General features: G+C 38.5%; 1 protein-coding gene across 1 annotated transcript; it reads left to right on the top strand.

Annotated features, from left to right (window-relative positions):
- Positions 1–14: 14 nt before the first annotated feature.
- LOC138851935 (WW domain-containing oxidoreductase-like) lies at positions 15–27,319 on the top strand (the record flags this gene model as incomplete). Its single annotated transcript, XM_070081497.1, has 7 exons — positions 15–90; positions 3,152–3,273; positions 4,982–5,046; positions 5,502–5,838; positions 20,347–20,532; positions 21,938–22,077; positions 27,171–27,319. Coding segments are annotated over exons 2-7 (966 nt in total), but the record flags the coding sequence as incomplete, so codon positions are not given.
- Between the last annotated feature and the right edge of the window lie 397 nt (positions 27,320–27,716).

Below are 27,716 nucleotides of genomic sequence, written 5' to 3'. Positions count from 1 at the left end.
GATCCTGGGGTCAACAAGGTGTCAGGTTTGGTAGCCCTGAACAACCCTAACAACTACAACAACAATTATTAAATTCTGATCAAACTGCAGGTATTAATCATTAATCAATTTTATTTCTTTGCAAGTAGTACATTGAGATTATGTATTTATAATAATGAGTTGCAGTACAAAGAGCCACTATCATGCCTAGGCATTATGGTCAGACTTAATGGCTTACTGACTACTTAATACTAAAGAATTTATCATAGTTTAAGTTGTACAGTAGTTTCAATAGTAAATATTTAAATTATATAATGGGAATATAACATTGTGATTTGCTGAAAGTAGTTTACAGTATGAGAATGTTACAGTTGGGCGGCCCAGTGGCCTGGTGGCTAAAGCTCCCGCTTCACACACGGAGGGCCCGGGTTCGATTCCCGGCGGGTGGAAATTCCGACACGTTTCCTTACACCTATTGTCCTGTTCACCTAGCAGCAAATAGGTACCTGGGTGTTAGTCGACTGGTGTGGGTCGCATCCTGGGGGACAAGATTAAGGACCCCAATGGAAATAAGTTAGACAGTCCTCGATGACGCACTGACTTTCTTGGGTTATCCTGGGTGGCTAACCCTCCGGAGTTAAAAATCCGAACTAAATCTTATCTTATCTGACAGTGCTGTTTTGGGTAGGTATTTGTACTACTGTGTACTATTAGTCACTGTATGAACTTGGGTGTCTAGTCTTGAAGTTTTAAGATTTAGGTAATTCGGAGATTTTTTGGTAAAGTTAAATATTGAGTATTTAGTCTAGGGTGAGTAAGTGGCTTCTGAGAAGTGTCTTAAATTGATTTTCAGACTGCATTACTTTAGTACTTTCTGGTAATGAATTTTAAATTTTGGGGCCCATTATGTGCGTAGGGGTTTTAACATCTGGTTAAATAAAACATATGTGTACTTGAGAGGCGTTTCACCCACCGGGTATTTATGAAGTCCCTGGTGGCAAAACTTAAGTTTATTCAGGTATATACAAATACAGTTACATACATAGATTATCATACATTGCAGCATATGTGTAGAAAACCTAAGATAATCCAGGAAAGTCAGACAAAGGGACTTATTTCCATTGGGGTCCTTAAATATTGATGTATCAATTTGTCGGTATTACGGTAAGATAAGATTTCATTTGGATTTTTAACCCCGGAGGGTTAGCCACCCAGGATAACCCAAGAAAGGCAGTGTGTCATCGAGGGAGTCTGTCTGTCTCTTATTATTTCCATTGGGGTTCTCAGTTTTGTTCCCCAGGATGCCACCCACACCAGTTGACTAACTCCCAGGTACCTGCTTGCTTGCTAGGAGAATGGGACAGCAGGTGTAAGGAAACAGGCCCAATGTTCCCACCCCTGCCGGGGATCAAACCACAGACACTCAGCATAAAGCGAAAGCTTTGCCTACCATGCCACAGGCCTCCCTTATATTATTTTCATGAGGGAAGCATTAAGTCTGTAGGGGTCACAGCACTTGAGAAATGTAGGGAGGGGTTGATCAAGTTCGATCCAAGGGAAAGGACAGCTCCATTTCCTTGGATCAAGAGTCCTTTTCCTACATCAAGATACCCCACATAAAAGAATTCGAGTTTAGGGCTTTAATTGCCCCAGTTAATTATTATATACATGTACTGTACTTGTGTCCTATCAAGGAAAGTTAGGTGCCTTGATGCCAGTGAGAGGTTCTTCTTCCAAGGAACTGGACATATCCTCCCTTTTTTTGGATCAAACCTGAATGCTTCAGATTCCTCAGACACTATATGATCTCTACAAATTTAGTGTTTCCCCTAGCTATAAAAAAAAGTTCACATCCTGTGGGTGGCAGTCAAAATGGGTACAGGTACGAGGCTGCAGTTCTGTTAACTGAGCAAGTTGCAGTAATAATGAGTTCTTTATACAAGGATTTTCTTTAATGGTAAGTGCCTTGATACCATGTATCATGGTCTGACTCCCTCCTATGAATGTAATAATAATAATATGCAATGATTTCAGTTTTACTTTGTAATGGAAATAATGTCAGTACACGTATTATACTTTCATCAGCTGTTTAAATATGAAGTCATGTAAGTCACTTTGTCTGACACTTTTGGGTTATTCTAGGCAATTTACACTATGATAATTGTATTTATGTGTACCTGAACCTAAATAAACTTACTGTATAGCTTATGCTTGCAGACATACTTATCCTGTGGAAATCCTGAGAAATCTCTGATAAATAATCTTGAGGTTATTGAAGAGCTTGGAGAAAGCAATCACAAATCACTTAGTTTCAGTATCTCATGGAAGTACGTACCTTAATAACTAAAACAAAGGGAAAGGAAACGTGTAGAGGTCATTTCAGGAAAGGTTGGAGGGAGCGGCTCATGGGTTTAGAATTAAGTTATAATTATTATAATAATAATGATGATGGAGGGAGGGGGGGTAAAGAAGGTTTTGAGTGCTAGGGTATGAACATCTAACAGATTTGTATGAACATGTTAGATCAGAGTGAAGGCAAGTGGTTTTTATGACTTGGTTAGCCAAAGTCGAGTCCTGGAGGTGGGAAGTACAGTGCTTGCTCTATCCATTTTGTTTTAGATGATTTCTGGGACTTTATACTAACATAGCAAGTTAGAAACATATGATCTAATAGTTTACACTAACATAGAAGGTTAGATGCTTTTGGTCTTGACATCATACTGACACAACAAGCTAGTTATATAAGGTCATTCTGACCTAATATTTTTTTAGATTTTTTTTTTTTTTTTTTACACAGGGTTTGACAAGGTTAGGTTAAGGATCTCTAGCTTTATTGACAAGCTATTTACAGGTTAAGGATTCCTAACTTTATTGACAAACTAAGAGCTGTTACCTACATCAGCTCATTTGAAAGCATTTTTATTGTTATGAGACATGCAAATAGCGAGCAGGATGAAGTTGGAGCCATCTGTGGGCCAGCATTTTCATTTGATCAACTGACTTTATCTCGTTGACATCATAATGTTGTACAAATGTGTTTGAATGTGTTTTTTCTTCCAAGTGTTATTCCACTTTCATTGAAGTTTTTATTATTTCACTTGTATTACATGTCTGTGTTCATAAATGCTGTAGATAAATTTATAACAAATATTTATTCTACAAAAAATTTCAGTTGGTGGATTTGACTTGGTTTCCATAACTCACAATGGAAATCCCCGAGACAGATAGTGAGGATGAAATGGCACCAGGATGGGAGGAGCGGTGCACGACAGATGGTCTTGTTTTCTATGCTCAGTGAGTTTTTTTGTGGTAACAAGATTTATGTTCAATACTTATTTGTCATTAATTATTAGGTAATGAAGCATAGTAGTAATGGAAATTGAATATTTTATTAAGCTATAAATATCAAGGAGAGAGAAAGTGACCAAATCTTTAGGGTGAATGGGAGTTGTATTTAAAATTATGGCATCTTTTGTGCTCATTAAAGTGTAAATTCATACTGGCAAAGATTGCCAAAAGTATTTTGTGCTTAGTTGTATACTCTAGGTGTATATGTATAATTTTTTTTTAATATGATAATGATAGTAGATTTTACAATGATTTGTATTGTTCATGTCAGATGAGCTAACATAGATGTCAAATATAAGTGATTTGTTGAAAAGCAATACTGTGAATGGTGATAATACTTTTGTAGCTTTCTTACTTATGGTATCGGGTATTACAATTTTATTGCTTGCTATTTTTTAAATGATTTTATAACTGTTTATTTCAGTGTCGTGGTTTGAGTTTAGTATTAGCAATTATGGTCATTGCTGTTAGGTCCATACCTGCTTTCTAAAGTTGTAGCACCCTTCTCATCCACACACTTGTATACTGACACTTTTGCCACCCACATATTCTATCATATTGGCACCCTTCTCACCCACATTCCATCATGGTGGCAACCCTCACCCATACATTCTGTCATACTGACACCCATTATGCTGACACCTCTCACCTACATACTCTTCACTGCTAACACCCCTCACCCATATACTCTTCAGTGGGGACACCCCTCACCCACATATACTCTTCAGTGCTGACACTCCTCTCCCACTTATTCTTCAGTGCTGATACCCCTCACCCACATACTCTTCAGTGCTGACACCCCTCATCCACATACTCTTCAGTGCTGACACCCCTCACCCACATACTCTTCAGTGCTGATACCCTTCACCCACTTACTCTTCAGTGCTGATACCCTTCACCCACTTACTCTTCAGTGCTGACACCCCTCACCCACATACTCTTCAGTGCTGACACCCCTCACCCACATGTTCTTCAGTACTGACACCCCTCACCCACATACTCTTCAGTGCTTACACCCCTCTCCCACTTACTCTTCAGTGCTGACACCCCTCACCCACATACTCTTCAGTGCTGACACCCCTCATCCACATACTTTTCAGTGCTGATACCCTTCACCCACATACTCTTCAGTGGTGACACCCCTCACCCACATATTCTTCAGTGCTGACACCCCTCACCCACATGTTCTTCAGTACTGACACCCCTCACCCACGTGTTCGTCAGTGCTGACACCCCTCACACAAGTAGCAGTCCTGAAATTTTTTTGTGCCTTAGAGAAGATCATGAAGAAATACTCCCTCCCCTCTTCTGTCATCAACAACACCCTCTTTCCATCCTCTCCCAGTGCATAACCTTTGCTGCAGTTAAGCGCACTGAAGAAACACTTGATATATTTTATCCTCAAACTGAAGCACTGGAGCCTATTTGAGAGAAAAAATGAACATAGTGTGTCCCTTGTTGCCACTAGTTGGTACCCTATACTGCTTATGCCCAGGACTGCTACTACCTCTCATCCACACATTTCTCAATGTTGGCACCTCTCTCACCCTTGTATGCTGACACTCTTCTCATTTACTTACCATCAAGAAGCTGACATCCACCTCTCTTCAGTGCTGACACTCATACCTTCTAAGAGATTAATTTTTATTTTCAGCCACGCCACTAAGACTACCCAGTGGCATCACCCGAGGACCAACAAAAAGAAGAGAGTTACTGGAGGTAAAATATTTTTGGGTGTGATATATAGCATTTTCATTAGTTGATATTTAATGGGTGCTGGGCTTAAGCTTGCAGTTTTCTAATCCAAGTAAAGTAAGTTAACTTCATAAACAGCCAAATTAATTTATAAGTGAATTTCAAGAGGCATGTGCACCTTATGATGATAATTTCTGGGAAGTATTGCTAACACATTAATTTGTGACTGTTAAGATAGTACAGTAATTTCTATATTTAGAGAAATGGACTTTTTGCAGTCATGATTTTAGAGGGGGAGGGGAGGAGCATTTTAAAGAAAATCACTGTAGATGAGTACACATACTTTATTGAGTAGTTACAGAATATAGTAAATTCTTTGTAAGTCTGCAGTTGAGAAGCCGGAATTCTGGAGAGCTGTCATATGTCAATAGTTCAGTATTATACACAGTAATAATACATAATAATTTTCTTGCCCTTAGAACTGCCTTTTGGATGGGAACGACAAATAACCGAGGAAGGGAAAGTCTTCTTTGTCGATCACTTAAACCACAAGACTACGTACACAGACCCAAGACTTGCTTTTGCTGTGGAGGAATCAAAATCTTTAACTGACCTGCGGCAGCGCTTTGACAGCAGCACTACGGGTATACAAATCTTACATGGCCGGGACTTGACCGGCCGCATTGCCATTGTCACTGGAGCTAACTGTGGAATTGGTAAGGCTTTATATACTCACCTAGTTGTATTTGCAAGGATTGGTTCACAGCTCCTGGCACTTAAAATTGTATATAAAGTACATACAAGGTTCGTTGAATGACTGATGAATTCTGCAGAAATCTGTTACTCACCAAAATTAATATACTCAGCAAACTCCATTTTACCAGTCTCCAATTATTGTATGTAATCTTTCTTTCAACACACCGGCCGTATCCCACCGAGGCGGGGTGGCCCAAAAGGAAAAACAAAAGCTTCTCCTTTTAAATTTAGTAATATATACAGGAGAAGGGGTTACTAGACCCTTGCTCCTGGCATTTTAGTCGCCTCCTACAACACGCATGACTTACGGAGGAAGAATTCTGTTCCACTTCCCCATGGAGGTAAGAGGAAATAAACAAGAACAAGAACTAGTAAGAAAATAGAAGAAAACCCAGAGGGATGTGTATATATATGCTTGTACATGTATGTGTAGTGTGACCTAAGTGTAAGTAGAAGTAACAAGATGTACCTGAAATCTTGCATGTTCAAGAGACAGAAAAAAGACACCAGCAATCCTACAGGCTTTCGTTTTACACTCACTTGACAGGGCGATAGTACCTCGCTGGGCGGTTGCTGTCTACCAACCTACTACCTAGGTATTGTATGTAATTCTTGAAAAAAATGCAGTATATATTTCTGATTAATCCCACATTTTTAAGGAAGCCCCCACATCTTTCTTCTTTCAACACACCAGCCGTATCCCACTAAGGCAGGGTGGCCCAAAAAGAAAAACAAAAGTTTCTCTTAAAGTTTCTCCTACTCTCAGGTGACTTCAATATAAATCTCCTGCAAGACCAGGACCCACACGTTACTGAATTCACAAACACAATGAGTAACTGCATGTTGCTACCAACAGTAACAAAACCTACCACCTTCAGACTTCACAATGAGGCAGCCATTAATAACTTCACAACAGCAGTAACAAACATTGACTGGCACACTGAGCTAGAAATCTATACAGATATTGACGAATGTATTAATAATTTTCTAAAAAAGACCCAATACCTCTATAACAAGCACTGCCCTAAAAAAACTAAACAGATGACAGCTAAGAGACTGAACAGTCCCTGGCTAACACCCAGCATTCTCAAATCCATAAATACAAAACACCGATATGAAAAACAGTACAGAATGGGTCACATAACCAGAGACCAAACAAAACGTTACTCGTCAATCCTAACCAGCCTGATAAGAAGGGCAAAAAAATTGTATTATGAGAACAGATTATCCAACTTACGAGGTGATATAAAAAAGACCTGGAAAACCCTATCAGAAATTCTAGGAACAAAAAAGATATCACGAAATAGCGAAATAAAATTAGCAAAATCAGATGAACCCCAACTCCCACCAACAGAAACAGCAAACAGACTCAATGATTTCTTCTCCACTATAGGACAAAACCTTGCCAATAAAATCCCAAGCTCAGATACCCCACCAAATGACTACCTCACTGGCAACTACCCGAACACACTGTTCCTAGCTCCGACTAACCCATACGAAGTCTCCCTTATTATCAACACACTAAAAAACAAGGCAGGAGATTTAAATACCTTACCACCCTTTATATACAAAAAAGTGTCACAAGTGCTATCACCAATCATTGCAACACTCTTTAACAAATCCATTGAATCCTCCACCTTCCCTACAGTTCTCAAAATAGCAAGGGTCACCCCGATCCATAAAGGAGGAGACCAAACAGAGTTGAATAACTATAGGCCAATATCCAACTTACACCCTCTCTCAAAAATCTTCGAAAAATTAATTCATAAACGAATCTACTCCTACCTCATCTCCCAAAACATACTCAACCCCTGCCAATTTGGATTCAGGCCTAATAAAAATACTAATGATGCTATTATACACATGCTAGAACATATATACACTGCAATAGAGAAAAAAGAAGTCCCACTGGGGATCTTCATTGACTTACGTAAAGCTTTTGATACAGTTGACCATGACTTGCTCCACATAAAATTGTCACACTATGGTATAAGAGGGCACTCCCTCAACTACCTCAAGTCATACCTCAGCAACAGAAGCCAATATGTGTACACAAATGGGGCAAACTCTTCCGCACAACCAATTACAGTTGGTGTCCCACAGGGAAGTGTCCTTGGCCCTCTTCTCTTTCTCCTATACATAAATGACCTACCAAATGCTTCGCAATTACTCAAACCCACACTATTTGCAGATGACACTACATACGTCTTCTCTCACCCGAGCCCAGTCATGCTAGCCAATACTGTAAATACCGAATTACAGAAAATATCTACCTGGATGAGGACTAACAAACTTACACTAAACATTGACAAAACCTACTTCATTCAGTTTGGTAACAGAGCTACAGATGTCCCTCTTAACATAATGATAAACGGATCACCTATCACAAAGCTAACAGAGGGAAAATTCTTAGGAATCCACCTTGATAATAGACTCAAATTTCATACACATATACAACAAATTTCTAAGAAAATTTCCAAGACCGTAGGCATACTATCGAAGATACGGTACTATGTTCCACAGTCAGCCCTCCTGGCCCTATATCACTCTCTTATTTACCCCTATCTCACCTATGGAATTTGTGCATGGGGCTCAACAACAATTAACCATCTCAGACCACTAATTACCCAACAAAAGGCTGCAGTCAGAATGATAACAAATTCCCACTACAGGCAGCACACTCCACCAATATTCAAAACACTAAACCTACTCACCATACAAAACATCCATACTTATTACTGCACCTATTACATACATAGAACACTTAACTCTGATATTAACCCTCCCCTCAAACATCTCCTTGCCAACCTCAACAGAACACATGACCATAACACAAGGCACAGATCACTCTTTGATGTTCCTCGTGTCCATCTCACGCTATGCAAAAACTCAATGCACATAAAAGGCCCTAAAATCTGGAATTCATTACCTGTAAATATAAAAGAAACACTACCTGTTTATAAATTCAAGTCTCTTCTCAAAGATCACTTACTCACCCAAAACCAAATAAATACTGAATAACTGAACCTTATAAATTGTATATCTTAAATGTTTCTCACAATTATATCACATAAATGTTAAACCTAAGACCCAATCTAACTTTGTTATTTTTTAAATACACTACCTAACAGAATACTCCATTCTACTGAATGTACAGCAATGCATGCAACCATATGACCTGTCTTTGTAATACTCATTTGTGCTTTATTGTTATCTGTTTACAATAATGTTTTATCACTGATTACATCATTGCTTAGTTAATCTTAAGTTAATTTTAAGCCAGCCCGTAATGCTATGCATACAAGTGGCTTTGGCATGCTGCTCTTACCTGTATTTTTTTGTACCTCTGTATGTATGTTCAAATTATTAAATAAATAAATAAATAGTAGGTTGGTAGACAGCAACCACCCAGGGAGGTACTACCGTCCTGCCAAGTGAGTGTAAAACGAAAGCCTGTGATTGTTTTACATGATGGTAGGATTGCTGATGTCTTTTGTCTGTCTCATAAATATGCAAGATTACAGGCATGTCTTGCTACTTCTACTTACACTTAGGTCACACTACACATACATGTACACATTTATTTATACACACTCATCTGAGTTTTCTTTGATTTTATCTTAATAGTTCTTGGTCTTATTAATTTTCCTTTTATATCCATGGGGAAGTGGAATAAGAATCTTTCCTCCGTAAGCCATGCGTGTTGTAAAAGTCAACTAAAATGCCGGGAACAATGGGCTAGTAACCCCTTTTCCTGTAAAGATTACTAAAAAGAATAAGAAGAAGAAAATTGTCAAAGTGGGAAGTCTGAATGTGCGTGGATGTTGTGCAGATGATAAGAAAGAGATGATTGTGGATGTTATGAATGAGAAGAAGCTGGATGTCCTGGCTTTAAGTGAAACAAAGCTGAAGGGGGTGGGAGAGTTTCAGTGGAGAGGAATAAATGGGATTAGGTCAGGGGTTTCAAATAGAGTTAGAGCTAAAGAAGGAGTAGCAATAATGTTGAAGGATAAGCTATGGCAGGAAAAGAGGGACTATAAATGTATTAATTCAAGGATTATGTGGAGTAAAATAAAGATTGGATGTGAAAAGTGGGTTATAATAAGCGTGTATGCACCTGGAGAAGAGAGAAGTGTAGAGGAGAGAGAGAGATTTTGGGAAATGTTGAGTGAATGCGTGGGGAGTTTTGAATCAAGTGTGAGAGTAATGGTGGTTGGGGATTTCAATGCTAAAGTGGGTAAAAATGTTATGGAGGGAGTAGTAGGTAAATTTGGGGTGCCAGGGGTAAATGTAAATGGGGAGCCTTTAATTGAGCTATGTGTAGAAAGAAATTTGGTAATAAGTAATACATATTTTATGAAAAAGAGGATAAATAAATATACAAGGTATGATGTAGCACGTAATGAAAGTAGTTTATTAGATTATGTATTGGTGGATAAAAGGTTGATGGGTAGGCTCCAGGATGTACATGTTTATAGAGGGGCAACTGATATATCGGATCATTATTTAGTTGTAGCTACAGTTAGAGTAAGAGGTAGATGGGAAAAGAGGAAGGTGGCAACAACAAGTAAGAGGGAGGTGAAAGTGTATAAACTAAGGGAGGAGGAAGTTCGGGTGAGATATAAGCGACTATTGGCAGAAAGGTGGGCTAGTGCAAAGATGAGTAGTGGGGGGGTTGAAGAGGGTTGGAATAGTTTTAAAAATGCAGTATTAGAATGTGGGGCAGAAGTTTGTGGTTATAGGAGGGTGGGGGCAGGAGGAAAGAGGAGTGATTGGTGGAATGATGAAGTAAAGGGTGTGATAAAAGAGAAAAAGGTAGCTTATGAGAGGTTTTTACAAAGCAGAAGTGTTATAAGAAGAGCAGAGTATATGGAGAGTAAAAGAAAGGTAAAGAGAGTGGTGAGAGAGTGCAAAAGGAGAGCAGATGATAGAGTGGGAGAGGCACTGTCAAGAAATTTTAATGAAAATAAGAAAAAATTTTGGAGTGAGTTAAACAAGTTAAGAAAGCCTAGGGAAAATATGGATTTGTCAGTTAAAAACAGAGTAGGGGAGTTAGTAGATGGGGAGATGGAGGTATTGGGTAGATGGCGAGAATATTTTGAGGAACTTTTAAATGTTAAGGAAGAAACAGAGGCAGTAATTTCATGCACTGGTCAGGGAGGTATACCATCTTTTAGGAGTGAAGAAGAGCAGAATGTAAGTGTGGGGGAGGTACGTGAGGCATTACGTAAAATGAAAGGGGGTAAAGCAGCTGGAACTGATGGGATCATGACAGAAATGTTAAAAGCAGGGGGGGATATAGTGTTGGAGTGGTTGGTACTTTTGTTTAATAAATGTATGAAAGAGGGGAAGGTACCTAGGGATTGGCAGAGAGCATGTATAGTCCCTTTATATAAAGGGAAAGGGGACAAAAGAGACTGTAAAAATTATAGAGGAATAAGCTTACTGAGTATACCAGGAAAAGTGTACGGTAGGGTTATAATTGAAAGAATTAGAGGTAAGACAGAATGTAGGATTGCGGATGAGCAAGGAGGTTTTAGAGTGGGTAGGGGATGTGTAGATCAGGTGTTTACATTGAAGCATATATGTGAACAGTATTTAGATAAAGATAGGGAAGTTTTTATTGCATTTATGGATTTAGAAAAGGCATATGATAGAGTGGATAGAGGAGCAATGTGGCAGATGTTGCAAGTATATGGAATAGGTGGTAAGTTATTAAATGCTGTAAAGAGTTTTTATGAGGATAGTGAGGCTCAGGTTAGGGTGTGTAGAAGAGAGGGAGACTACTTCCCGGTAAAAGTAGGTCTTAGACAGGGATGTGTAATGTCACCATGGTTGTTTAATATATTTATAGATGGGGTTGTAAAGGAAGTAAATGCTAGGGTGTTTGGGAGAGGGGTGGGATTAAATTATGGGGAATCAAATTCAAAATGGGAATTGACACAGTTACTTTTTGCTGATGATACTGTGCTTATGGGAGATTCTAAAGAAAAATTGCAAAGGTTAGTGGATGAGTTTGGGAATGTGTGTAAAGGTAGAAAGTTGAAAGTGAACATAGAAAAGAGTAAGGTGATGAGGGTGTCAAATGATTTAGATAAAGAAAAATTGGATATCAAATTGGGGAGGAGGAGTATGGAAGAAGTGAATGTTTTCAGATACTTGGGAGTTGACGTGTCGGCGGATGGATTTATGAAGGATGAGGTTAATCATAGAATTGATGAGGGAAAAAAGGTGAGTGGTGCGTTGAGGTATATGTGGAGTCAAAAAACGTTATCTATGGAGGCAAAGAAGGGAATGTATGAAAGTATAGTAGTACCAACACTCTTATATGGGTGTGAAGCTTGGGTGGTAAATGCAGCAGCGAGGAGACGGTTGGAGGCAGTGGAGATGTCCTGTTTAAGGGCAATGTGTGGTGTAAATATTATGCAGAAAATTCGGAGTGTGGAAATTAGGAGAAGGTGTGGAGTTAATAAAAGTATTAGTCAGAGGGCAGAAGAGGGGTTGTTGAGGTGGTTTGGTCATTTAGAGAGAATGGATCAAAGTAGAATGACATGGAAAGCATATAAATCTATAGGGGAAGGAAGGCGGGGTAGGGGTCGTCCTCGAAAGGGTTGGAGAGAGGGGGTAAAGGAGGTTTTGTGGGTAAGGGGCTTGGACTTCCAGCAAGCGTGCGTGAGCGTGTTAGATAGGAGTGAATGGAGACGAATGGTACTTGGGACCTGACGATCTGTTGGAGTGTGAGCAGGGTAATATTTAGTGAAGGGATTCAGGGAAACCGGTTATTTTCATATAGTCGGACTTGAGTCCTGGAAATGGGAAGTACAATGCCTGCACTTTAAAGGAGGGGTTTGGGATATTGGCAGTTTGGAGGGATATGTTGTGTATCTTTATATGTGTATGCTTCTAGACTGTTGTATTCTGAGCACCTCTGCAAAAACAGTGATAATGTGCGAGTGTGGTGAAAGTGTTGAATGATGATGAAAGTATTTTCTTTTTGGGGATTTTCTTTCTTTTTTGGGTCACCCTGCCTCGGTGGGAGATGGCCGACTTGTTGAAAAAAAAAAAAAAAAAATGTATATATATTACAGGTAGTAGGTTGGTAGCCAGCAACCACCCAGGGAGGTACTACCGTCCTGCCAAGTGAGTGTAAAACGAAAGCCTGTGATTGTTTTACATGATGGTAGGATTGCTGATGTCTTTTGTCTGTCTCATAAATATGCAAGATTACAGGCATGTCTTGCTACTTCTACTTACACTTAGGTCACACTACACATACATGTACACATTTATTTATACACACTCATCTGAGTTTTCTTTGATTTTATCTTAATAGTTCTTGGTCTTATTAATTTTCCTTTTATATCCATGGGGAAGTGGAATAAGAATCTTTCCTCCGTAAGCCATGCGTGTTGTAAAAGTCAACTAAAATGCCGGGAACAATGGGCTAGTAACCCCTTTTCCTGTAAAGATTACTAAAAAGAATAAGAAGAAGAAAATTGTCAAAGTGGGAAGTCTGAATGTGCGTGGATGTTGTGCAGATGATAAGAAAGAGATGATTGTGGATGTTATGAATGAGAAGAAGCTGGATGTCCTGGCTTTAAGTGAAACAAAGCTGAAGGGGGTGGGAGAGTTTCAGTGGAGAGGAATAAATGGGATTAGGTCAGGGGTTTCAAATAGAGTTAGAGCTAAAGAAGGAGTAGCAATAATGTTGAAGGATAAGCTATGGCAGGAAAAGAGGGACTATAAATGTATTAATTCAAGGATTATGTGGAGTAAAATAAAGATTGGATGTGAAAAGTGGGTTATAATAAGCGTGTATGCACCTGGAGAAGAGAGAAGTGTAGAGGAGAGAGAGAGATTTTGGGAAATGTTGAGTGAATGCGTGGGGAGTTTTGAATCAAGTGTGAGAGTAATGGTGGTTGGGGATTTCAATGCTAAAGTGGGTAAAAATGTTATGGAGGGAGTAGTAGGTAAATTTGGGGTGCCAGGGGTAAATGTAAATGGGGAGCCTTTAATTGAGCTATGTGTAGAAAGAAATTTGGTAATAAGTAATACATATTTTATGAAAAAGAGGATAAATAAATATACAAGGTATGATGTAGCACGTAATGAAAGTAGTTTATTAGATTATGTATTGGTGGATAAAAGGTTGATGGGTAGGCTCCAGGATGTACATGTTTATAGAGGGGCAACTGATATATCGGATCATTATTTAGTTGTAGCTACAGTTAGAGTAAGAGGTAGATGGGAAAAGAGGAAGGTGGCAACAACAAGTAAGAGGGAGGTGAAAGTGTATAAACTAAGGGAGGAGGAAGTTCGGGTGAGATATAAGCGACTATTGGCAGAAAGGTGGGCTAGTGCAAAGATGAGTAGTGGGGGGGTTGAAGAGGGTTGGAATAGTTTTAAAAATGCAGTATTAGAATGTGGGGCAGAAGTTTGTGGTTATAGGAGGGTGGGGGCAGGAGGAAAGAGGAGTGATTGGTGGAATGATGAAGTAAAGGGTGTGATAAAAGAGAAAAAGGTAGCTTATGAGAGGTTTTTACAAAGCAGAAGTGTTATAAGAAGAGCAGAGTATATGGAGAGTAAAAGAAAGGTAAAGAGAGTGGTGAGAGAGTGCAAAAGGAGAGCAGATGATAGAGTGGGAGAGGCACTGTCAAGAAATTTTAATGAAAATAAGAAAAAATTTTGGAGTGAGTTAAACAAGTTAAGAAAGCCTAGGGAAAATATATGGATTTGTCAGTTAAAAACAGAGTAGGGGAGTTAGTAGATGGGGAGATGGAGGTATTGGGTAGATGGCGAGAATATTTTGAGGAACTTTTAAATGTTAAGGAAGAAACAGAGGCAGTAATTTCATGCACTGGTCAGGGAGGTATACCATCTTTTAGGAGTGAAGAAGAGCAGAATGTAAGTGTGGGGGAGGTACGTGAGGCATTACGTAAAATGAAAGGGGGTAAAGCAGCTGGAACTGATGGGATCATGACAGAAATGTTAAAAGCAGGGGGGGATATAGTGTTGGAGTGGTTGGTACTTTTGTTTAATAAATGTATGAAAGAGGGGAAGGTACCTAGGGATTGGCAGAGAGCATGTATAGTCCCTTTATATAAAGGGAAAGGGGACAAAAGAGACTGTAAAAATTATAGAGGAATAAGCTTACTGAGTATACCAGGAAAAGTGTACGGTAGGGTTATAATTGAAAGAATTAGAGGTAAGACAGAATGTAGGATTGCGGATGAGCAAGGAGGTTTCAGAGTGGGTAGGGGATGTGTAGATCAAGTGTTTACATTGAAGCATATATGTGAACAGTATTTAGATAAAGGTAGGGAAGTTTTTATTGCATTTATGGATTTAGAAAAGGCATATGATAGAGTGGATAGAGGAGCAATGTGGCAGATGTTGCAAGTATATGGAATAGGTGGTAAGTTATTAAATGCTGTAAAGAGTTTTTATGAGGATAGTGAGGCTCAGGTTAGGGTGTGTAGAAGAGAGGGAGACTACTTCCCGGTAAAAGTAGGTCTTAGACAGGGATGTGTAATGTCACCATGGTTGTTTAATATATTTATAGATGGGGTTGTAAAGGAAGTAAATGCTAGGGTGTTTGGGAGAGGGGTGGGATTAAATTATGGGGAATCAAATTCAAAATGGGAATTGACACAGTTACTTTTTGCTGATGATACTGTGCTTATGGGAGATTCTAAAGAAAAATTGCAAAGGTTAGTGGATGAGTTTGGGAATGTGTGTAAAGGTAGAAAGTTGAAAGTGAACATAGAAAAGAGTAAGGTGATGAGGGTGTCAAATGATTTAGATAAAGAAAAATTGGATATCAAATTGGGGAGGAGGAGTATGGAAGAAGTGAATGTTTTCAGATACTTGGGAGTTGACGTGTCGGCGGATGGATTTATGAAGGATGAGGTTAATCATAGAATTGATGAGGGAAAAAAGGTGAGTGGTGCGTTGAGGTATATGTGGAGTCAAAAAACGTTATCTATGGAGGCAAAGAAGGGAATGTATGAAAGTATAGTAGTACCAACACTCTTATATGGGTGTGAAGCTTGGGTGGTAAATGCAGCAGCGAGGAGACGGTTGGAGGCAGTGGAGATGTCCTGTTTAAGGGCAATGTGTGGTGTAAATATTATGCAGAAAATTCGGAGTGTGGAAATTAGGAGAAGGTGTGGAGTTAATAAAAGTATTAGTCAGAGGGCAGAAGAGGGGTTGTTGAGGTGGTTTGGTCATTTAGAGAGAATGGATCAAAGTAGAATGACATGGAAAGCATATAAATCTATAGGGGAAGGAAGGCGGGGTAGGGGTCGTCCTCGAAAGGGTTGGAGAGAGGGGGTAAAGGAGGTTTTGTGGGCAAGGGGCTTGGACTTCCAGCAAGCGTGCGTGAGCGTGTTAGATAGGAGTGAATGGAGACGAATGGTACTTGGGACCTGACGATCTGTTGGAGTGTGAGCAGGGTAATATTTAGTGAAGGGATTCAGGGAAACCGGTTATTTTCATATAGTCGGACTTGAGTCCTGGAAATGGGAAGTACAATGCCTGCACTTTAAAGGAGGGGTTTGGGATATTGGCAGTTTGGAGGGATATGTTGTGTATCTTTATATGTGTATGCTTCTAGACTGTTGTATTCTGAGCACCTCTGCAAAAACAGTGATAATGTGCGAGTGTGGTGAAAGTGTTGAATGATGATGAAAGTATTTTCTTTTTGGGGATTTTCTTTCTTTTTTGGGTCACCCTGCCTCGGTGGGAGACGGCCGACTTGTTGAAAAAAAAAAAAAAAAAAAAAAAATATATATATATATATATATATATATATATATATATATATATATATATATATATATATATATATATATATATATATATATATATATATATATATATATATATATATATATATATATATATATATATATATATATTATATATTTATTATCACACCGGCCGATTCCCACCAAGGCAGGGTGGCCCGAAAAAGAAAAACTTTCACCATCATTCACTCCATCACTGTCTTGCCAGAAGGGTGCTTTACACTACAGTTTTTAAACTGCAACATTAACACCCCTCCTTCAGAGTGCAGGCACTGTACTTCCCATCTCCAGGACTCAAGTCCGGCCTGCCGGTTTCCCTGAATCCCTTCATAAATGTTACTTTGCTCACACTCCAACAGCACGTCAAGTATTAAAAACCATTTGTCTCCATTCACTCCTATCAAACACGCTCACGCATGCCTGCTGGAAGTCCAAGCCCCTCGCACACAAAACCTCCTTTACCCCCTCCCTCCAACCCTTCCTAGGCCGACCCCTACCCCGCCTTCCTTCCACTACAGACTGATACACTCTTGAAGTCATTCTGTTTCGCTCCATTCTCTCTACATGTCCGAACCACCTCAACAACCCTTCCTCAGCCCTCTGGACAACAGTTTTGGTAATCCCGCACCTCCTCCTAACTTCCAAACTACGAATTCTCTGCATTATATTCACACCACACATTGCCCTCAGACATGACATCTCCACTGCCTCCAGCCTTCTCCTCGCTGCAACATTCATCACCCACGCTTCACACCCATATAAGAGCGTTGGTAAAACTATACTCTCATACATTCCCCTCTTTGCCTCCAAGGACAAAGTTCTTTGTCTCCACAGACTCCTAAGTGCACCACTCACTCTTTTTCCCTCATCAATTCTATGATTCACCTCATCTTTCATAGACCCATCCGCTGACACGTCCACTCCCAAATATCTGAATACGTTCACCTCCTCCATACTCTCTCCCTCCAATCTGATATTCAATCTTTCATCACCTAATCTTTTTGTTATCCTCATAACCTTACTCTTTCCTGTATTCACCTTTAATTTTCTTCTTTTGCACACCCTACCAAATTCATCCACCAATCTCTGCAACTTCTCTTCAGAATCTCCCAAGAGCACAGTGTCATCAGCAAAGAGCAGCTGTGACAACTCCCACTTTGTGTGTGATTCTTTATCTTTTAACTCCACGCCTCTTGCCAAGACCCTCGCATTTACTTCTCTTACAACCCCATCTATAAATATATTAAACAACCACGGTGACATCACACATCCTTGTCTAAGGCCTACTTTTACTGGGAAAAAATTTCCCTCTTTCCTACATACTCTAACTTGAGCCTCACTATCCTCGTAAAAACTCTTCACTGCTTTCAGGAACCTACCTCCTACACCATACACTTGCAACATCTGCCACATTGCCCCCCTATCCACCCTGTCATACGCCTTTTCCAAATCCATAAATGCCACAAAGACCTCTTTAGCCTTATCTAAATACTGTTCACTTATATGTTTCACTGTAAACACCTGGTCCACACACCCCCTACCTTTCCTAAAGCCTCCTTGTTCATCTGCTATCCTATTCTCCGTCTTACTCTTAATTCTTTCAATTATAACTCTACCATACACTTTACCAGGTACACTCAACAGACTTATCCCCCTATAATTTTTGCACTCTCTTTTATCCCCTTTGCCTTTATACAAAGGAACTATGCATGCTCTCTGCCAATCCCTAGGTACCTTACCCTCTTCCATACATTTATTAAATAATTGCACCAACCACTCCAAAACTATATCCCCACCTGCTTTTAACATTTCTATCTTTATCCCATCAATCCCGGCTGCCTTACCCCCTTTCATTTTACCTACTGCCTCACGAACTTCCCCCACACTCACAACTGGCTCTTCCTCACTCCTACAAGATGTTATTCCTCCTTGCCCTATACACGAAATCACAGCTTCCCTATCTTCATCAACATTTAACAATTCCTCAAAATATTCCTTCCATCTTCCCAATACCTCTAACTCTCCATTTAATAACTCTCCTCTCCTATTTTTAACTGACAAATCCATTTGTTCTCTAGGCTTTCTTAACTTGTTAATCTCACTCCAAAACTTTTTCTTATTTTCAACAAAATTTGTTGATAACATCTCACCCACTCTCTCATTTGCTCTCTTTTTACATTGCTTCACCACTCTCTTAACTTCTCTCTTTTTCTCCATATACTCTTCCCTCCTTGCATCACTTCTACTTTGTAAAAACTTCTCATATGCTAACTTTTTCTCCCTTACTACTCTCTTTACATCATCATTCCACCAATCGCTCCTCTTCCCTCCTGCACCCACTTTCCTGTAACCACAAACTTCTGCTGAACACTCTAACACTACATTTTTAAACCTACCCCATACCTCTTCGACCCCATTGCCTATGCTCTCATTAGCCCATCTATCCTCCAATAGCTGTTTATATCTTACCCTAACTGCCTCCTCTTTTAGTTTATAAACCTTCACCTCTCTCTTCCCTGATGCTTCTATTCTCCTTGTATCCCATCTACCTTTTACTCTCAGTGTAGCTACAACTAGAAAGTGATCTGATATATCTGTGGCCCCTCTATAAACATGTACATCCTGAAGTCTACTCAACAGTCTTTTATCTACCAATACATAATCCAACAAACTACTGTCATTTCGCCCTACATCATATCGTGTATACTTATTTATCCTCTTTTTCTTAAAATATGTATTACCTATAACTAAACCCCTTTCTATACAAAGTTCAATCAAAGGGCTCCCATTATCATTTACACCTGGCACCCCAAACTTACCTACCACACCCTCTCTAAAAGTTTCTCCTACTTTAGCATTCAAGTCCCCTACCACAATTACTCTCTCACTTGGTTCAAAGGCTCCTATACATTCACTTAACATCTCCCAAAATCTCTCTCTCTCCTCTGCATTCCTCTCTTCTCCAGGTGCATACACGCTTATTATGACCCACTTCTCGCATCCAACCTTTACTTTAATCCACATAATTCTTGAATTTACACATTCATATTCTCTTTTCTCCTTCCATAACTGATCATTTAACATTACTGCTACCCCTTCCTTTGCTCTAACTCTCTCAGATACTCCAGATTTAATCCCATTTATTTCCCCCCACTGAAACTCTCCTACCCCCTTCAGCTTTGTTTCGCTTAGGGCCAGGACATCCAACTTCTTTTCATTCATAACATCAGCAATCATCTGTTTCTTGTCATCCGCACTACATCCACGCACATTTAAGCAACCCAGTTTTATAAAGTTTTTCTTCTTCTCTTTTTTAGTAATTGTATACAGGAGAAGGGGTTACTAGCCCATTGCTCCCGGCATTTTAGTCGCCTCATACGACACGCATGGCTTACGGAGGAAAGATTCTTTTCCACTTCCCCATGGACAATAGAAGAAATAAAAAAGAACAAGAGCTATTTAGAAAAAGGAGAAAAACCTAGATGTATGTATATATATATATGCATGTGCGTGTCTGTGAAGTGTGACCAAAGTGTAAGTAGGAGTAGCAAGATATCCCTGTTATCTTAGCGTGTTTATGAGACAGAAAAAGAAACCAGCAATCCTACCATCATGCAAAACAGTTACAGGTTTTTGTTTCACAGTCATCTGGCAGGACGGTAGTACTTCCCTGGGTGGTTGCTGTCTACCAACCTACTACCTATATATATATATAGATATATAGTTCATACACAGCCACAGCTTGTAATTGTCTTTTCAGCCGGTGTGACGTATTATTATTAAATGCAGGAGTGTTTGGACTGCCTCACACTTTAACAGAAGATGGACTGGAAACTACATTCCAGGTCAACCATTTGTCTCAGTTCTACTTGGCCCTGTTGCTGCAGCCTTTACTTGTGCAGTCCACGCCTGCAAGAGTCATCTTTGTCTCCAGTGAATCTCACAGGTTGGTTTGAATTATTAGTCTCATTTCTGACCACTATACATTGACTACATCTTATTAAAATAAAATCAGAATGTGAATTTGAGAGAACAAGTCGCTGAAAATGAAGTAAAGGAAGCCACAAAAAAAATGGTGAGATAAGTATGTAATAATAGGGCTTGAGTTAAAAGAAATAAGATTTAGGAAATGCTTGTATGTTACAGAGGGTGGAAATAAGGAAATTTACAAGTATAGTTTTTATTAAAACATGTGTAGACTGGAAGAGAACAGTGGATGATGATGGGTATTGATTGAATGAAAATGTGGTAAGCATTAGAATAAAGAAACAATATCGAAAAAAAGAGGCGTGTGTATAACAGTAGATAATGTATTAGTGGCTTGAGCATCCAGCAAACTTGTGTGAACATATTAGATCAGTGATTGGAGACAAGTAGCTTGTAATGCATTTGTTATTGGGGTGTGAGCAAAGTATCATTTACACAGGCTGAGTCAGATGCAGGGGATGTTACAGAAGTTTTTGTGTTTTGTGTTATGCCTGTGTTTTCTGTTGTAGTTATCAAGGAAGAGTTTCAGAGGAGGGTTTACGTTGGAATGATTGTCCTGTGCATGTGGTGGTGGTCACAATAGTATGAGTGCATATTTTGTATATTAAGTAAGTTAAGATTTTGAAGAATGGGGGAGTGTGTTGTCTGGCACTGGAAAGGGTGATCATCCACACAGCTGATTTTTGTTGAGTTATCAATGGTTTTAAGTGATTTGATGTAGCAAATCCCCCAGGCACAAATACCTTAAGTGTAGGTGAGGTAAGGATAGATTAGAGAGTAGTACAGTGCAAGTATTGCTGTTTGAGGTGCACCATAACATACATAGCTTGGAGAGGATGATTACTGCAGCACTATGATGAGATCTGACTAGGTGGTCATTGTTCTAGGCCAGGGGGTGGCATGGACCTGCTTCGCATGGGTCAGTAGGCCTGTTGCAGTGTTCCTTCTTTCTTATGTTCTTATTATTGGTATGACATCTTTTGCTTTGAAATTTCTTATAACATAATTTATTATCCTACCCTTGGCTACCTTTTATTGTATTGTGTTTTCAAAATGATAGATCTTCCACATTATTTCTTGTACCTCTTCCCACCAGACTGTGAAAAAAATCTTAACCATCCTTGAATCACTGCAGTGAAAATGAAAATTACTGAAAACTGTGTAAATATGTAATAAAAGAAACAAGGTGGTAGAGGGTATTTATGATAAATAATAGAGGATTATTAATATGCACAGAACTGCCTTAAGTCATAATAGCCAGGCAAATAAGAAAATTGATGAATACATATGTAAGTTGGGACTAGAAAAGTTCCTTTTATCTTCCATAAGTGGTTTTTTTTTTCCAAAGAATTGTATTTTTACAGATTTGCTACCTTGAATACTGAAAATATTTCAGAAGACCTGCTGTCACCTTCACACAAATCATCATATACTTCCATCATTGCATATTGTAACACAAAACTGTGTAATGTTCTCACTGCATTAGAAATGCAGAGGAGATTTGGTAAGTTATTTTAGATTTTATGTATTAATTTATCTTCCATTACTGTACTTAAATATATACAGTAGGGCCCCGCTTTACGGTGTTTTGCCTTATGGCGTTCCACTAATATGGTGATTTCAAATTATGACGAAAACTTACTATACGGCTAGCGGTCTTTCTAATACAGCACGCCCCACCCAATTTGTTTACATTCTCTGTGAGCACATCTCTCTATTAAGTCTGGAAATTTTCCAAAATTTCAAGTGTTTTAAGGTTATTGCATACTTTATATATACAGTACTCTGATAATTATACGTACGTACTTAGAATTCTTCCTCGGTAAGCCATGCGTATTGTAAGAGGTGACTAAAATGCCAGGAGCAAGGGGCTAGTAACCCCTTCTCCTGTATAAATTACTAAATTTAACCCCTTGACTGTCGCAACCCCCAATCCTGAGGTGTCTCCTGGTGTGGCAAAATTAAAAAAAAAAATAAATAATTTTTTCTTATGAAATGATAAAGAATCTTTTCCCAACTGTAATGACACCAAAAGAACGAAATTTAATGGAAAACTGACAGAATTACGTTCTCGCGAATTTAGCGACCTCGGCGATATATACAAATCGGTGATTTCGCCCACTTTGAGGCCTATTTTTGGCTAATTCCATTGTTCTAGTTGACCAAACTCATAGCTATTTCTTTAGAACTCCACTTTCTCTATCGATTGAGTTCAAGAAACTGCCCATTTACCGATTTCAACTACCCAATAACGTGTTCAGAAATTTACAATTTGGCCAATTTCATGAAAATTAAAAAATATGACAATTTCAAAATAAGGTCCAGAATTAACAATGCAAACATTCCTGGCTTTAAAATAACATTTTCTTTGTTCATCAGTCATGTCTCCAGGCCCCTCTGATATTACCCTTGCTTTCTATTTTGAATTTTTATTCAAACAAAAAATAGAAGATTTGTTATGCAGACTACTGCAATACTGTAATAATTGTACAAATAATGTCAACCCATTCATGACTGCATATTAAAATGGCTAGTTGGACATTTATTGGACAATGACATCATTTGTTTACTTTTGAACATCGGCAAAAATCAAACATTTTAAACCCTCCTTTGAGCTCCATTTCCAGGTTCTTTTTATAGTAAAAGCACTCAAAATCACCTCTATTTCTATAATATGTTTTCCATTCTATCAACTGAGACCAAGAAAACGAGAATACAACCATAAATACTATATGAAAATAGACCACAAATTTGGCATTTTAATTAAAAAAACGGCCGGAGTTTTTTTTTTCTCATTATGCACTGCGTGCTGCAGAATTTTTTTTATGTGGTGCATACAGACCCATTCTCTCACATGTGGGCCTACCAGCTTTCTCCTGCTTGATTTGAAGCCACTAGAATTTATGAGTATATATACATCAAACACGGTGGCTCGTAAGACGTATATATACGACCGAAACAGTCAAATGGTTAAAAAGAAAAACTTTTGTTTTTCTTTTTGGGCCACCCTGCCTTGGTGGGATATGGCCGGTTTGTTGAAAGAAGAATTATACTTATTAGTGTCGTGGGGTGACATATGTACCTGTACCGAAATATACTTACACAGTGTTGGTGTGCAGATACACGTTAAAATCACTAAGAGTCTCTTTACTCATGATGCCACATAATCTCTTGGGTGCATTAAATGTCGTATATTATGTTAATATAGACATTTCCATTAATCCATCTGTATGTTTTTCAAAATTATATAATAAACACGCTGCATAATGTATAAACATGATACATACACCCACAGTATAAAAATTGACATCAATATAAGATATGTTTACCAAGCAGTTTGTAGGAGTGTCAGAAGAATTACATTTTCTCTAGTCAAACACCAGTTACTTACTGTAGAAAAATACTCCTTTTGTATGCCTCCACTCTATCTATAGCTATTCACAATTCTTGTGGGTTTAGTGCTTTGTTTTATTATGATTATAATAATAATGATATGTAATAACTTGTAATAATAGCAGCTTGTCAGAGCATCATTCCTTCTAAAAATGATGCTACATGAGAATGGAAGTACAGGAAGGCCCCGCTTTACGGCGTTTCACTTTACGGCGTTCCGCTAATACGGACATTTCAAATTATGACCAAAACTCACTATACGGCTCCCCCCACCTGACTTTCTAATACGGTCACCGTGCCCCACCCTGTTTGTTTACATTCTCCATGAGCTCAGTAAGCACTAAGTCTCTCCATTTTGTCTGGAAACTCCAAAATTTCAAATGTTTTTAAAAGTTATTTCATATTTTATATATACTCTGATAATTATACTTATGTATACCTGTACCTAAATAAACTTACATACATCGAGTCATTTAAATGTCGTATATTACGTTAATATACACATTTTCATTAATCCATCCATGATATTTTTTTCAAAATTATATAATAAACACGATGCATAACATATAAATAAGATAAATACACCCCACAGTAGAATAAATAAACATAAATGTGAGATGTGAGCAGACGACTTCCACAAGTGACGCCATAATAACAATACTCACCGAGTCTCATTAAATGTCGTATATTACGTTAATATACACATTTTCATTAATCCATCCATGATATTTTTTTCAAAATTATTATTATTATTATTATAATCAAAAAGAAGTGCTAAGCCACAAGGACTTTCAAAATTATATAATAAACACGATGCATAACATATAAATAAGATAAATACACCCCACAGTAGAATAAATAAACATAAATGTGAGATGTGAGCAGACGACTTCCACAAGTGACGCCATAATAACAATACTCACCGAGTCTCATTAAATGTCGTATATTACGGTAATATACACATTTTCATTAATCCATCCATGATATTTTTTTCAAAATTATATAATAAACACGATGCATAACATATAAATAAGATAAATACACCCCACAGTAGAATAAATAAACATAAATGTGAGATGTGAGCAGACGACTTCCACAAGTGACGCCATAATAACAATAGTCACCGAGTCTCATTAAATGTCGTATATTACAGTAATATACACATTTTCATTAATCCATCCATGATATTTTTTTCAAAATTATATAATAAACACGATACATAACATAAAAAGATGATAAATACACCCCACAATAGAATAAATAAACATAAATATAAGATGTGGGAGCCTGGTTTGTTTACATAACTCTGCGCCTGTTACCTCTCATGTACTCATTCTTTCTCTCTCTCATTTATTCGTTTTATCTCATTTACTTACTCCTGACCCTACATTAAGACTACAAATATTTTAAGGTAAGTAATGAGTGAACTGTATATACATTTTATCGCTCTGGGATGCTTAAATATCATAGAATAGTATGTGTGGGTGGGGTGGCCTGGTGAGGTAGCCTGGCTATTACAATACATACCACACTTGATTTCTTACAATAAATACTACTTGTCTCACCCTAGATTAAGACTATAAATATTTTAAGGTAAGTAATGAGTGCACTATGTGTGTATTGTACTTTTTTATTGTTTTTTGATGCCTGGTTCTATTGCTAACATAATATATGTTAGTGTAAACTTGTTATCTAGTGTTTGTATGCATTTGTAAGTGGAAAAAAAGGGTGTTCCACTTTACGGCGGTTTCCGCTTTACGGCGGTAGCCTGGAACCTAACCCGCCGTATAAGTGGGGCCTTCCTGTATTGGTCTTTTTTTTTTATTCTACTATACCACTGTGGAGACGACTTGTACACAATGTAAGGTGTTTGTATGAATGTGTATCAACCATAACCAGATGCATTTGTTTCATAAGTACTCTGCAGTCTGTCATCTTACTCATTCTCTCTCTCGTTTATTCATTATCATCTTGCTTACTCACCTATCACCCTACATTAAGACTACAAATGTTTTAGGGTAAGTAATGAGTGTGCTGTATATGCATTTTATCGCTCTAGGGCACTTTAAATGTAGTAGGTGGGGTGGCCAGGCGGGCTACCATACCTCCCACATGACTTACTACAAATAAATACTTTTCACCTCTCACCCTGCATTAAGATCATTATGACTACAAATATTTTAAGGTTGAAGATTGAGACACTTATGCAGCATATGGGAATCTTTATTCAGGAAATGTTTCGCCACACAGTGGCTTCATCAGTCCAATACAAAGAGGAAGGCGTAAGGAGAGGAGGAGTATGAGGTAATCAGTCCCTCAGCCTGGAGTCGATGTGTTCAGTCCATCAATCTTGTAGGTTAGTAATGAATGTACTGTATATGCATTTTATAACACTAGGGTGCTTTAGCATCGTAGTATATCATGTGTGGGTGGGGTGACCAGGAGGGCTACCATACCTACCCACACCTGACTTCTTACAATAAATACTACTCATCTTTTGCTCTATATTAAGACTACAAATATTTTGAGGTAAATAATGAGTGTACTGTGTGTGTATTTTACTTTTTATTGCTTTTTAAAGCCTAGTTCTGTTGCTAACTTAATATATATTAGTGTAAATTTGTTATCTGGCATTTAGTATATGCATTTTTAAGTGGGAAAAAAATGGCGTTGTGTTTTCCGGCGATGTCTGCTTTGCAGTGGTAGCCTGGAACTTAACTTGCCATATAAGTGGGGCCCTACTGTATATATACTCTAGGTATTTGGTTATGTTCTAATTTATATTTTCTTAAAAAAAAAAAAGCCAAGAAGTCAAGTTTAGTCATTTGAGAGAGCAGTCAACTAGAAAGGGCACTTAAGGGAAATTTAAATAGAAATGCTAAAATTATATTACATTCGTGAGGGAATGCAAAACCCATAAGCATTCAGTTTTGATCCAGGGAATGGGAAGTAGGTCTGATTCCTTGGATGGAGAGCCTCACACCAGCTGCAAAATTCATTATTTTATGAAGTTGCTGATGAGGGGCTCTCAATAAAAGGAATTAAATCAGTCATCCTGTTCTTTGAACTAAGTCTGAATGCTTTTCATTCCCCCAGGCACTCTATGACTGCTGTGTGTTTAGCAATCCTCCACAAATGTAATAATATGAAGTTGGTGCAAGTAGTTTTTTCAAAATTAGCTATGAAAATCAAAATACATTTCAGGTGACCAAGGCATCAACTGCTATGCAGTGCACCCAGGAAATGCTGTGTCAACATACCTTACCCGGCACTGGTGGGCCTATCGCCTGCTATATGCTGTAGTTCGTCCATTTACAAAATCTTTGGTAAGATCCGTCAAGCCAACTTTATTTGTACATGTATTAATATATGTATATTCTGCATGTTAATGCTGGAGAACTAAACTAACCCTTTCACTGTTGTGACCCCTGAAATTAAAAGTTTGACAGTGTGGCAATTACACCCCCCCCCCCCCCAAAAAAAAATTTATCTTTTGAAATGGCAGAGAATCTTTTTCTGAATTATTATTATTATGGGGGAGTGCTAAATCCGTAGGATCATACAGCACCTGTGGGGGGATGTGAAAGGTATTCAGGCTAAACTCAGGGAACTGGAGGAGATCCAATTCCCTAGATCAAGTGTCCCTCACCAGCATCAGGGAACCTCCCTTGAGGGGTCTAAATTACAGTGGACCCCCGCATAACGATGGCATCGCATAGCGATTTTTCCGCATAACGATTACTTTTATCG

This window comes from Cherax quadricarinatus, unplaced genomic scaffold, assembly GCF_038502225.1.
Source record: "Cherax quadricarinatus isolate ZL_2023a unplaced genomic scaffold, ASM3850222v1 Contig2881, whole genome shotgun sequence".
Classification (NCBI taxonomy): Eukaryota; Metazoa; Arthropoda; class Malacostraca; order Decapoda; family Parastacidae; genus Cherax; species Cherax quadricarinatus.
The sequence above is the reverse complement of the archived record's forward strand: the minus strand, read 5'-3'. Positions and strand labels throughout refer to the sequence as shown.